This window comes from Clinocottus analis, unplaced genomic scaffold, assembly GCF_023055335.1.
Source record: "Clinocottus analis isolate CAN_PGR_092001 unplaced genomic scaffold, fCliAna1.0.p SCAF_20, whole genome shotgun sequence".
NCBI lineage: Eukaryota > Metazoa > Chordata > Actinopteri > Perciformes > Cottidae > Clinocottus > Clinocottus analis.
The window spans coordinates 81,641-95,000 of NW_027175932.1; the positions used below are offsets into that span (position 1 = coordinate 81,641).

At 47.3% G+C, this 13,360-nt stretch overlaps 2 protein-coding genes across 2 annotated transcripts in view; one reads left to right on the forward strand and one right to left on the reverse strand.

Annotated features, from left to right (window-relative positions):
- The first annotated feature begins 105 nt into the window (after positions 1-105).
- Positions 106-8,149, forward strand: lta4h (leukotriene A4 hydrolase). The gene is made up of 19 exons (XM_068587057.1): positions 106-291; positions 1,410-1,540; positions 1,730-1,850; positions 1,967-2,035; positions 2,293-2,397; positions 2,553-2,605; positions 2,699-2,771; positions 4,168-4,308; positions 4,405-4,428; positions 4,518-4,588; positions 4,909-5,020; positions 5,097-5,241; positions 6,361-6,464; positions 6,557-6,627; positions 6,711-6,765; positions 6,842-6,937; positions 7,273-7,355; positions 7,437-7,541; positions 7,634-8,149. Exons 1-19 carry the CDS (start codon positions 145-147, stop codon positions 7,770-7,772), a joined length of 1,845 nt encoding a protein of 614 aa, XP_068443158.1. The 5' UTR covers positions 106-144; the 3' UTR covers positions 7,773-8,149.
- Positions 8,150-11,857: 3,708 nt separating this feature from the next.
- svopl (SVOP-like) overlaps positions 11,858-13,360 on the reverse strand; it is a 10,991-nt gene continuing 9,488 nt past the window's right edge. The window contains exons 11-15 of the mRNA XM_068586766.1: positions 13,027-13,138; positions 12,417-12,498; positions 12,243-12,332; positions 12,044-12,157; positions 11,858-11,926 (exon numbers count right to left, since the gene is read on the reverse strand). Of these exons, the coding sequence (XP_068442867.1) occupies positions 11,915-11,926; positions 12,044-12,157; positions 12,243-12,332; positions 12,417-12,498; positions 13,027-13,138 (410 nt within the window). The 3' untranslated portion in view covers positions 11,858-11,914. The remainder of the gene's footprint in view (positions 11,927-12,043; positions 12,158-12,242; positions 12,333-12,416; positions 12,499-13,026; positions 13,139-13,360) is intronic.

Consider the following 13,360-nt stretch of genomic DNA (forward strand, 5'->3'; position numbering starts at 1 on the left):
CTAAAACCTCTGTCAAAATAAAAGCATGTCCCGCGGTCTCTTATTCTGAAAGGGCCGGTGCCGGAAGTGCCCGCATCGCGTTCCGGTACATAAGATCGCGGCGCGCGGCCGGCGCTCAGACTCTGCTCGCTCCCGCCCGTCACCATGTCTGCAGACCCGTGCTCGTTCTCCGGAACCCGGTCCGCCACCCGGCACTTGAACCTGGTCCTGCACGTAGACTTCCCGCGGCGCGTGATCCGGGCCCGGGTCCAGCTGACGGTGGAGGCTCTGGAGGACCGCTTCTCCGTGCTGGTAACGACTCGGACCCGGTCCCCTAGCCTCCAAGCTAGGGGACCGTGTCCCACAGCTCCAGGTCCCTGAAGGGGTCCCGCTGGTCCCTCAAGGGGTCCCGCTGGTCCCTGAAGGGGTCCCGCTGGTCCCTGAAGGGGTCCTTTAGGCCATGACGTCACTCTTATTGATTAACGAGTCATTTAAGTTTATGAATCATTTTCAAACTTTAAATGAATGATTACTACTAACTCACTTTGATCAATTAGTGATTATTACACACACGCACACACACACACACACACACACATATATATATATATATATATATATATATATATATATATATATATATATATATATATATATATATATATATATATATATATATAAAGTATTTGTATTTAAATGAGGGAACTATGAATCTGTATTTGTGTTCATGTTATCATACTGTAATACTATGTTATAGCTGAGGAGCTTTCCTGACTTCAGTAGTTTTTATGTTAATATTAATATAGGATATTAATATCGTTTAGTTTGTTGGTTAAACGTTGGAGTTGTGTTTCTCCTGGACTTTGACTCTGAGCTGATCAGGAAGAACAGGTGAGCTCACCTGAGGCTGAGGGTCAGGGTCCAGCGAGTCACACCGGGAAACACCCAGACCCATCGAAACTTTTGTTTACTAAAGCTTTGTTTACTAAAGCTTTGTTTACTAAAGATCATCATCTAAAGTCTAAAGATTTAAATTCCTTTAGGTTTTTAAACCAAAGTAACTTTATTTTCATTCTGCAGCTTTTTCAGGTGTTGTTGTTATCATGTTTGTTGTTATAATGTTTGTTGTTGTTATCATGTTTGTTGTGGACTATGGACTCTGCCGGTCCCGGTGAGTCCAGAGTCAGGATTATGGGTCAGGATTAAGGATCAGGATTAGGGGTTATTATTAGGGGTTAGGGTTAGGAATTAGGGGTTAGGATTAGGGGTTAGTATTAGGGATTAAGGGTGAGGGTTAGGTTGAGTCCAAAATCTGGATTAGGGGTTAGGATTAGGGATTAGGGGTTAGGATTATCGATTAGGATTAAGGATTAGGGGTTAGGATTAGGGGTTAGGGTGAGTCCAGAGTCTCATTCATTAATCCGTTGCAGACTTTGGACACCAAAGAGCTGCAGATCGTCTCCGTGAGTGTGAATGGACAAGCGGCCCGCTTTACGATGGGCCCTGAACACAGCTTTAAGGGGGCGGCACTGGACATCACCCTGCCCTTTGAGCTCTCCAGGTGACCCTGCTTCTCTTTCCTCAAAGCCCTTTCAGAGTAAAAGCCTGCTTCTCTTTCCTCAAAGCCCTTTCAGAGTAAAAGCCCACTTTTCTTTCCTCAAAGCCCTTTCAGAGTAAAAGCCCACTTTGCTTTCCTCAAAGGCCCTTTAAAGTAAAAGCCACTAACATGCTTGTGTCGCCGACCAATCAGAGGCCAACAGGCCGTGGTGGAGGTGACCTATGAGACGGCCCCGTCGGCCTCGGCGCTGCAGTGGCTCTCACCAGAGCAGACGGCCGGGAAGAAGCAGCCATACCTGTTCAGCCAGTGCCAGGTGAGCTGATCACTATGATCACTAAATCAATAACCACTGAGACTAATATCATAGTAATGGTATCAACACTACAATCCATCATGCTGATGCCCTTTTCCCTCTGTCTTGTCTTAAAGGCTCATCACTGCAGGAGTATGGTTCCCTGTCAGGACAGTCCGTCTGTCAAACACACCTACTACGCTCAGGTAATATACATACACACACACACTCACTTGCCCTGTATCTTGTCTCAGGGGTGTCGTTCTCAGTGTGCCCTTTACCTTATCTCTCAGAGGTGTCGCTCTCAGTGTGACCCCTATCTTGTCTCTCAGGTGTTTTGTTCTCAGTGTGCCCTTTATCTTGTCTCCTCAGGGGTGTCGCTCTGAGTGTGCCCTTTATCTTGTCTCTCAGGGGTGTCTTGTCTCTCAGGGATTCTTAGTGTGACCTGTATCTTGTCTCTCAGGTGTCAGTACCTAAAGACCTGGTGGCTGTGATGAGTGCAGTGAGAGACGGACAGGAAGTGGATCCTCAGGACAACAACCGCATCATCTACAGGTTCAGACAGCCGGTCAGTCTGCTGTTCCTCAACTCATCGCTACGGTGATGTCAACGATGACATCATACAGTCATCAATAAATGTTTCATGAAGTAGTGCTCATTAGTCATAGAACTGTAGTTACACATGTAACCAGAGCATGTTTGACCTCTGACCTTTGTGCTCAGGTGCCCATGCCTTCCTACCTGATCGCCATCGTGGTGGGAGCTTTGGAGAGCAGGTACTCTCTCTCTCTTTCTCTCGCCCCTTCACTGGTGTCATTGCGGCACCTGCGGCAGGTAAACAGTGTTTCTGTGCTCTGATTGGTTGGCAGGGAGATCGGGCCGAGATCCAGAGTTTGGTCTGAGAAGGAGTTTGTGGATAAAGCAGCATTTGAGTTCTCTGAGGTAAGTCTTCAACCCACTAGTTGAACTGGAACCAGTCCCTACCTCTTGACTGGAACCAGTCCCTACCCATTGACTGGAACCAGTCTCTACCTTGACTGGAAACAGTCCCTGCCCATTGACTGGAAACAGTCCCTACCCATTGACTGGAACCAGTCCCTACCCATTGACTGGAACCAGTCCCTACCCATTGACTGGAACCAGTCTCTACCTTGACTGGAACCAGTCCCTACCTTGACTGGAACCAGTCCCTACCCATTGACTGGAACCAGTCCCTACCCCTTGACTGGAACCAGTCCCTACCAATTGACTGGAACCAGTCTATACCTTGACTGGAACCAGTCCCTACCTTGACTGGAACCAGTCCCTACCCATTGACTGGAACCAGTCCCTACCTAGACTGGAACCAGTCCCTACCAATTGACTGGAACCAGTCCCTACCTTGACTGGAACCAGTCCCTACCCATTGACTGGAACCAGTCCCTACCTTGACTGGAACCAGTCCCTACCCCTTGACTGGAACCAGTCCCTACCCCTTGACTGGGACCAGTCCCTAGCGCTTGACTGGGACCAGTCCCTACCCCTTGACTGGAACCAGTCCCTACCCCTTGACTGGAACCAGTCCCTACCCCTTGACTGGAACCAGTCCCTACCCCTTGACTGGAACCAGTCACTACCCATTGACTGGAACCAGTCACTACCCCTTGACTGGAATCAGTCACTACCCCTTGACTGGAATCAGTCCCTACCTCGACTGGAACCAGTCCCTACCTCGACTGGAACCAGTCACTACAAGGACTGGAACCAGTCCCTACCTTGACTGGAACCAGTCACTACCCCTTGACTGGAACCAGTCCCTACAAGGACTGGAACCAGTCACTACCCCTTGACTGGAACCAGTCACTACCCCTTGACTGGAACCAGTCACTACCCATTGACTGGAACCAGTCACTACCATTTGACTGGAACCAGTCACTACCCATTGACTGGAACCAGTCACTACCATTTGACTGGAACCAGTCACTACAAGGACTGGAACTAGTCCCTACCTTGACTGGAACCAGTCACTACCCCTTGACTGGAACCAGTCACTACCCCTTGACTGGAACCAGTCACTACCCCTTGACTGGAACCAGTCACTACCCATTGACTGGAACCAGTCACTACCCATTGACTGGAACCAGTCCCTACCTTGACTGGAACCAGTCCCCACCTGGACTGGAACCAGTCCCTACAAGGACTGGAACCAGTCCCTACAAGGACTGGAACCAGTCACTACCCCTTGACTGGAACCAGTCACTACCCCTTGACTGGAACCAGTCCCTACCTCGACTGGAACCAGTCACTACAAGGACTGGAACCAGTCCCTAAGTCATACCTTCTTGTGTTTTCTTGTCAGACTGAGAGCATGTTGAAGACCGCTGAGGACCTGGTGGGACCTTATGTTTGGGGTCAGTACGACATCCTGGTTCTGCCTCCGTCGTTCCCTTATGGAGGCATGGAGAACCCCTGTCTGACCTTCGCTACGCCCACCCTGCTGGTACACACACACACACACACACACACACACACACACACACACACACACTAACAATGGTTATTATACCTGACCAGCTTCACGTGTCTGTCTTTACAGGCAGGAGACAAATCTCTGTCCAACGTGAGTATAAAACCACTGCTCACTTGTCTACCTGCTCACTGTCTGCTTGTTTACCTGCTCACCTGTCTGCCTGCTGTTCTTCCTGTCAGGTGATCGCTCATGAGATTTCACACAGCTGGACTGGCAATCTGGTGACCAACAAAACCTGGGAACACTTCTGGTAATCTTAATATGTAACAAAAGAAAATTAATTCATAGATGTTACAAATGACTGTGAGATGACACATGTAATGTATGAGATGTACTCTAACATGTGACACGTAATGTATGAGATGTACTCTAACATGTGACATCACTGATCATGTGACACATGTAATGTATGAGATGTACTCTAACATGTGACACATGTAATGTATGAGATGTACTCTAACATGTGACATCACTGATCATGTGACACATGTAATGTATGAGATGTACTCTAACATGTGACATCACTGATCATGTGACACATGTAATGTATGAGATGTACCTGTGACGCAGGCTGAACGAGGGTCACACGGTTTACCTGGAGAGGATGATTGGCAGGTCTCTGGTCAGCGAGCAGTTCAGGCAGTTCAAAGCCATGGGGGGCTGGAAGGACCTGCAGGAGTCGGTGAGGACCTGGACCCGGTGTTTAGATTTGTGACCTCAGCAGATTGCTGGTTCTCACCTGTCTGCGTGTCCCTCAGGTGAACACCTTTGGAGCCGACAACCAGCTGACCAACCTAGTCCCCAGCCTGCAGGACGTGGACCCCGACGACGCCTTCTCATCAGTGCCCTACGAGAAGGGCTTCGCTCTGCTGTACCACCTGGAGGAGCTGCTGGGGGGGCCAGGTAACACCGAGACTGTGCATCATGATTGGAGCTGTGTCATTACAACTGGATTGAAGCTTTTTGATATCTCATTGTGTTTAGGAGATAACGACCAATGAACCTCTCAGGAACGTGTCCTGTTTTTCAACACTCAGAATATTAAAACTATTTGGATTAATGACTCCAAATGTGCTTTATATGTGCACATTGCATCCTATAACATGCACAGAAAATATCATACAATTTGAACACGAGGGGGCGCTCCAGTAATTTGGCAAATTTGTGCCTTTTTGTCATTTTTTGCTGTTTTCAGCATTTATACTTTTACAAAGTTGTCCTACAATATTTATGCGATTGACTGAAGTTGTGTTCCAGGATGATCTGAAGACCCTTACAGTCTTAAGTTGTGATATTTATGAGTTTTGGTCCAACGGCCTCTTCGTGGCGTGGACCACAAGACACACCCATTTTGTGCGGTTCGCTGTGTGAGAGAAAGCTGTTGTAACTCCATGATGCAACTACCTACTCAAGTCTCTTGTAACTCCACTGGACTTCCTCCAATCTGCTTCAGACTTCATGTGCTTGCTAAAGGTCACGGCCTGAGGATTAGGAATGGGTATGGGTTTGTTTTTTTCGATACTTTATTGCCAAGGCCATTTTTTTCTTCAATTCAAACAATATATTAACTGTTTAGAGTATACTATAAATATAAATGAATACAACATTGAGCCCCGCTGCATGCAGCAACATGAGAGTGAGCAGCGACTGCGCTCTGATCCGCTTGTCAATACTGAAAATATGCAAATCTTATTGTTTTCAACATACAGCTACCGCGCTACCTTACAGAGTAGTGTAAAAATAAATACATCGGCTCAGTCACCGAAATCTGCGCTGCTTTTGGGTCCGGTAGGTACAGGACGTCTTGGTTCTCGGTACCCAACCTTACTGAGGATATCAACTCACCTATTTTAACTCAGTCAGAGCGCCGCCTACTGGCAGGAATCAGCGTTCGGTGACCAAAGGCATGGGATTAACATGAGCTTTACACGACAGGGTCTCAGCTTCACGTAGAGACGTGATGCACGTCATCATCAAAACTGCTGGCTTTAATTATTATTCTTGTTGCTTGGTACTCCTCAGACGTGTTCATGGGCTTCGTGAGGTCTTACATTCAGCGGTTTTCCTACGGCAGCATCACTACAGACGAGTGGAAGAACCACCTGTTCACGTACTTCAAAGACCAGGTGACCCACCTCTCTGGATCCAGATCCGCTACAGTCCTGGTGATTGAGTCGAGCGTCAGAACGTCTCTGATCTGCGTCTTTGTCTTCCTCAGGTGGACGTCCTGAACAAGGTGGACTGGAACGCCTGGATGTTCACTCCTGGGATGCCTCCGGTCAAGCCCCAGTGAGTGGATCAGACCTCCACCAGGTCCTCCAGTCTTTAGACCTGCCCCCTTGGCTCTGATGTAGTCTCTTTGTTGTGTTCAGGTACGACACGACGCTGGCTGACGCCTGCATCGCTCTGAGCCAGAGGTGGATCAAGGTAAGACCCCCACGTGGACCCGTGTCTTTCGCTTTGTTGTGTTCAGGGTCAAACCTCCGTCTCCTGCCCCCTTCAGGCCAAAGACCAGGACCTGAGCCTCTTCAAGGAGTCTGACGCAAAGACGCTGTCGTCCCACCAGCTCATCGAGTTCCTGTCCCTCCTGCTCCAGGAGGTAAACCACCACAGTCCACTTCACTGAACAACCACCACAGTCCACTTCACTGAACAACCAGCACAGTCCACTTCACTGAACAACCACCACAGTCCACTTCACTGAACAACCAGCACAGTCCACTTCACTGAACAACCACCACAGTCCACTTCAATGAAAAACCACCACAGTCCACTTCACTGAGCGTCCACATCAGTCCACTTCACTGAGCGTCCACATCAGTCCACTTCACTGAACTTCTACATCAGTCCACTTCACTGAGCGTCCACATCAGTCCACTTCACTGAGCGTCCACATCAGTCCACTTCACTGAGCGTCCCCTCCTGTTCCTTCAGGATCCTCTTCCTCTGAGTCATGTGAAGAAGATGCAGGAGGTTTATGATCTCAACGCCATCATGAACTCAGAGATCCGCTTCAGGTAAGAGTCCTGGATCAGGTATTTCTTCTGAAGCCCCGCCCCCCCCCTGGAGGCCTCCTGATGATTGGCTCCTCCCTCCAGGTGGCTCCGGCTGTGTGTGCGGTCCAGGTGGGAGGAAGCGGTCCCCATGGCGATGAAGATGGCGACGGAGCAGGGCCGGATGAAGTACACCAGGCCGCTCTTCAGGTACTTTCACACGCCCAGTATGTGAATGTGTGTTGAAAGCAGTTCTCTTTGTGACTCTGTGTACTTTGTGTGTACTTGTACTTTGTCTTCAGAGAGCTCTCCAACTATGAAAAGTATCGAGACGAAGCGCTGCGAGTGTTTCTGGCTCACAGAGCAGCGATGCACCCGGTCACCGCCGGCCTGGTCGCCAAAGACCTGAAGCTGGACGCCAGCAAGACCACCAGCCTGTAACCAGTTCCACCAGTACAGAGCACCAGCCTGTAACCAGTTCCACCAGTACAGAGCACCAGCCTGTAACCAGCTCCACCAGTACAGAGCACCAGCCTGTAACCAGCTCCACCAGTACAGAGCACCAGCCTGTAACCAGTTCCACCAGTACAGAGCACCAGCCTGTAACCAGTTCCACCAGTACAGAGCACCAGCCTGTAACCAGCTCCACCAGTACAGAGCACCAGCCTGTAACCAGCTCCACCAGTACAGAGCACCAGCCTGTAACCAGTTCCACCAGTACACGGTCCAGTGGGAGTCTCTGGTTTCATTGTTTCTTTTCTGTAAATGTTTCTGCTGCAAAAGAAATTAAAGTTCTCTCTTTCACCATAAACCTCAAACCTTCATGTTGCATCATCATTACCCAGCATGCCGTTCAGCGGTGTTGCATCATCATTACCCAGCATGCCGTTCAGCGGTGTTGCATCACTGTTGTGACATTGTGGATTTCTCCACAGTGTAATAAATATACAGAGAACATTAAGTTTTAATAACTTAAAAATAACAAGTTGATAGTTGTTATCAGGGGATAAAACTATAATTATTTTTTTCAAAATAAAGTGTATGAGTATAAACTAAAAAAATCAAGAGGACTTATAGAATATATTCACGAGCTGATGCCCTTCAGCTTCAATAACTATAAAAGGTTTTATGTGGAGATTATTTGATATAGTTTTATGTTTATATTGAGGGTCTGATATATTCTGATGTCAGCCATGCATTAAATAATAGTAATTTAAAAAAATAAAAAATAGGCTGGAAGCTTCACATTAAACTCAACACCAAGATCATTCAAGTAGCTCGAGTGGTTGCAGAGATGCACTCATTTTAGTTTAATATGTCCTTTTAGAGCAGAAGCCTAAAAAGAAGCTTTGGGGCTGAAAAGGTGAAATCTTCAGGAGCTTCTGCTCGTGCCCTTTGACCCGGAAGCAGAAAGAAAAGAAGAAGCTGCGGCCATTTTGTGACTTTACAGGTAGAACTATGGATTACTTTGTTGGACTCCCTCGAGCCTCGTGGTGACCTGGATGAGTGTGTCAGTGAAGTCTTTGTTAAAGGAACTTATCAGAGTTTAGTGAAACATCACGCCGCTGCAGCAAGTTCATGGAGTTATGTAAGTACTTAAATTGAACAGTTACTTTATTTCATTGTTTTACCCACATGTATATTCTCACAAGGATTACAGTACTGTAGAACTTCAAATGAAGTTAATCAACGTTGTGGTTGCGGAGAAAATTAAGTTTATGGTTTAAAAAAAGAGAATCTTTTTCTCAAATCAGGCGCTGGGGGATCGGGGTTCAAAGTGAAGACACAGGAAGCGTGCAGGACAAAGTGAAGACACAGGAAGCGAGGCAGGACCAATGTTAGCGGAGAGGAAGACGAAAGAGGAAGAGCTGCATGAAGAAAGATGGTTTCATAACAGCTGTGACTCAATCTTTAGAAACATTCATGTGTCAATGAGGAACGGCCGCTGAGCAACAACGGATCACAAACAAAGAGGACAGAACGTCTTCATACACAAAACATGTCACGTCTGAGGGAATAATAGTCAAGGATAACATTACACGTGAACAATACTGTCTTAATATAAGAACATGTGTCACGTCTGAGGGAATAGAAGTCAAGGATAACATTACACGTGAACAATACTGTCTCAATATAAGACCATGTGTCACGTCTGAGGGAATAGAAGTCAACACGCGTCTTATACTGATTGGACAAACTGGTCCAACACAAATTACAAGAAGAAAACTACAAGAAGCTTTGAAGTCAGAAGGCTGTTTAATACATAGTTACAATAGCATGACTTTAAACAGGATTAATAAACAGTTATTGATATTATGAGGATTGAGATGAAATAAGGCCGACAGGAAGTTTGGTAGAACTGATCGACAGCTGATGGTGTTGGCACAGAGCGAGAAGTCTGAATGACTTTAGACTGCTGGACACTGACACGACACATGTAATACTGCATGTGTAATCATGTACATCACATGTTATACTGCATGTGTAATCATGTACAACACATGTTATACTGCATGTGTAATCATGTACATCACATGTAATACTGCATGTGTAATCATGTACATCACATGTTATACTGCATGTGTAATCATGTACATCACATGTAATACTGCATGTGTAATCATGTACATCACATGTTATACTGCATGTGTAATCATGTACATCACATGTTATACTGCATGTGTAATCATGTACATCACATGTAATACTGCATGTGTAATCATGTACATCACATGTTATACTGCATGTGTAATCATGTACATTACATGTTATACTGCATGTGTAATCATGTACATCACATGTTATAATGCATGTGTAATCATGTACATTACATGTTATACTGCATGTGTAATCATGTACATCACATGTAATACTGCATGTGTACTCATGTACATTACATGTAATACTGCATGTGTAATCATGTACATTACATGTTATACTGCATGTGTACTCATGTACATCACATGTAATACTGCATGTGTAATCATGTACATCACATGTAATACTGCATGTGTAATCATGTACATTACATGTTATACTGCATGTGTACTCATGTACATTACATGTTATACTGCATGTGTACTCATGTACATTACATGTTATACTGCATATGTAATCAACTCTTATATTCAGGGCGGATAAAGGGGATAGAATCTTGATGCCAGCAATGGGCTTGAGGGTGTTGCAGGGTGTCTGAGTCTGTCCCAGTGCGTAGTCTGAGTCTGTCCCAGTGCGTAGTCTGAGTCTGTCCCTGTTCCAGTGCGTAGTCTGAGTCTGTCCCAGTGCGTAGTCTGAGTCTGTCCCAGTGCGTAGTCTGAGTCTGTTCCAGTGCGTAGTCTGAGTCTGTCCCAGTGCGTAGTCTGAGTCTGTCCCAGTGCGTAGTCTGAGTCTGTCCCTGTTCCAGTGCGTAGTCTGAGTCTGTCCCAGTGCGTAGTCTGAGTCTGTCCCAGTGCGTAGTCTGAGTCTGTCCCAGTGCGTAGTCTGAGTCTGTCCCAGTGCGTAGTCTGAGTCTGTCCCAGTGCGTAGTCTGAGTCTGTCCCAGTGCGTAGTCTGAGTCTGTCCCAGTGCGTAGTCTGAGTCTGTCCCAGTGCGTAGTCTGAGTCTGTTCCAGTGCGTAGTCTGAGTCTGGACTGGGCCTTGGTGCAGGGCAAAGTACCTATTGAGGAGAGACCGGCGTTGCCAGTGGAAGGGATAAACATCACTTGGACACATGCGCTACCTCCTCTTCCTCCTCTTCCTCCTCTTCCTCCTCCACCACCTGCCCTGTCCAATTCCTTTGGTGTGTTTTTAACTCTGACTCAGCTGAAGTCGTGTGTTCAGCCGAGTGCCAGGAAGCTTTTTGTAAGGTCGAGTGTCTTTTATGTTCAGCGCGGTGCTGCAGATGGATGCTGGTCGTGTGTGTGTGTGTGTGTGTGTGTGTGTGTGTGTGTGTGTGTGTGTGTGTGTGTGTGTGTGTGTGTGTGTGTGTGTGTGTGTGTGTGTGTGTCAGTCACAGTAAATAGAAACAAAGAGGTTCATACAGAACAGATCCATCTGTACCAAGAACCAACACACACACACCTGTCTGATTTGAAGGATGGAGATCAAACCTGGACGCACCAATACACACACACACACCAAAATACACAAACACACCCATAGAGACACACACACAGATGTAACTGCTTCCAGCCAATCTACTTATCTCAAACACACACACACACACACACACACACACGCACACACACACGCACACACACACACACACACACACACACACACAGTCTCAGCTCAGGGGGCGTGGTCAGACAGCAGACTCCGCCCCCTGAGGACAGGGAAGGATCATCTCACAGGATACAGCAGCGCCCCCATCAGGCTGAGCGTGGAGTTATTAATAATATACACTACTGTCATTGAAATATATTATGAAATTAATCCCAATACTTCACCATCCAGGTTCATGCTGCCCTTTATTAAAGTTTTTACCTGTAGAAAAGGTTCTAATACTTTTAATGAGAGAAACAGCTGATTTCAGAAACAGATTTATTGTTTTATATTACAGATGTAACAATACAAATAATACAACAGTTTGTTTGGAGATGTCATCAGGAGCTTTGCTGAAAACAAACAATGAAAGTTAAGTTACATAAAGTGTAATATAGTTAAATGACGTTAAATGAAGTTGAATTAACTTGAGCTAAATGAATCAAGGTGAACCGGGAGGCGTCTCTCACCAGCAGAGCTCGGCCTCTCGTCTCTATCGGCAGGAACAAGCTCGTCAGAGCGCAGACCGTACAGGCCACGGCAAACGGGCTGAGAGCCAGAATCACTGACTGAGACATCAACACCTGAAGTACACACAGAGCCAGACAAGGATGACAAGAACACCTGAAAACTCACCTGAGGGATTTTCTGGAAGAAAACGTGACCCACCTGAGCGATGAACGGAGCGATCATTCCTCCGATCCGACTGAAGGAAGTACAGAAGCCCATCCCCAAAGACCGAGCCACGGTGGGATACACCTGAGACACAAGCACACCTGTTACCCGAGACCTGATCAATACACACCTGTACCTAGTAAAACCAGTCAAACCAGGACAACATACCTCAGCCGTGTAAATGTAAACCACAGTGAAGTTCATGGAAACCAGAGACCGGAGCAGGAACAGCAACACTGTGAACCCAAACCTGGAGAGACGAGACAGAGGTCCTCATGAACCTGGACCCGGTCACACTGAGGTCCTCATGAACCTGGACCCGGTCACACTGAGGTCCTCATGAACCTGGACCCGGTCACACTGAGGTCCTCATGAACCTGGACCCGGTCACACTGAGGTCCTCATGAACCTGGACCCGGTCACACTGAGGTCCTCATGAACCTGGACCCGGTCACACTGAGGTCCTCATGAACCTGGACCCGGTCACACTGAGGTCCTCATGAACCTGGACCCGGTCACACTGAGGTCCTCATGAACCTGGACCCGGTCACACTGAGGTCCTCATGAACCTGGACCCGGTCACACTGAGGTCCTCATGAACCTGGACCCGGTCACACTGAGGGACCCGGTCACACTGAGGTCCTCATGAACCTGGACCCGGTCACACTGAGGTCCTCATGAACCTGGACCCGGTCACACTGAGGTCCTCATGAACCTGGACCCGGTCACACTGAGGTCCTCCTAGACCCAGTGACAAGAGAAGACCAAAGGTTCTTACATGGTGGTGCAGATGTTGAGCAACAGGAACAAGATGGCCGTCCCTATCTGCAGCACAGTCAGACTCTTCTTTCGCCCCAAAAAGTTCAGCAGACAAATATTCAATGGGACCACTGGAAAGAGAGAATGAGGAGAGAAAGAGAAGAGATTTGAGAGTCTCACAGTATCACAGTCTCATGGTGTCACAGTCTCATGGCGTCACAGTCTCATGGCGTCACAGTCTCATGGCGTCACAGTCTCATGGTGTCAGTCTCATGGCGTCACAGTCTCATGGCGTCACAGTCTCATGGTGTCACAGTCTCATGGCGTCACAGTCTCATGGTGTCACAGTCTCA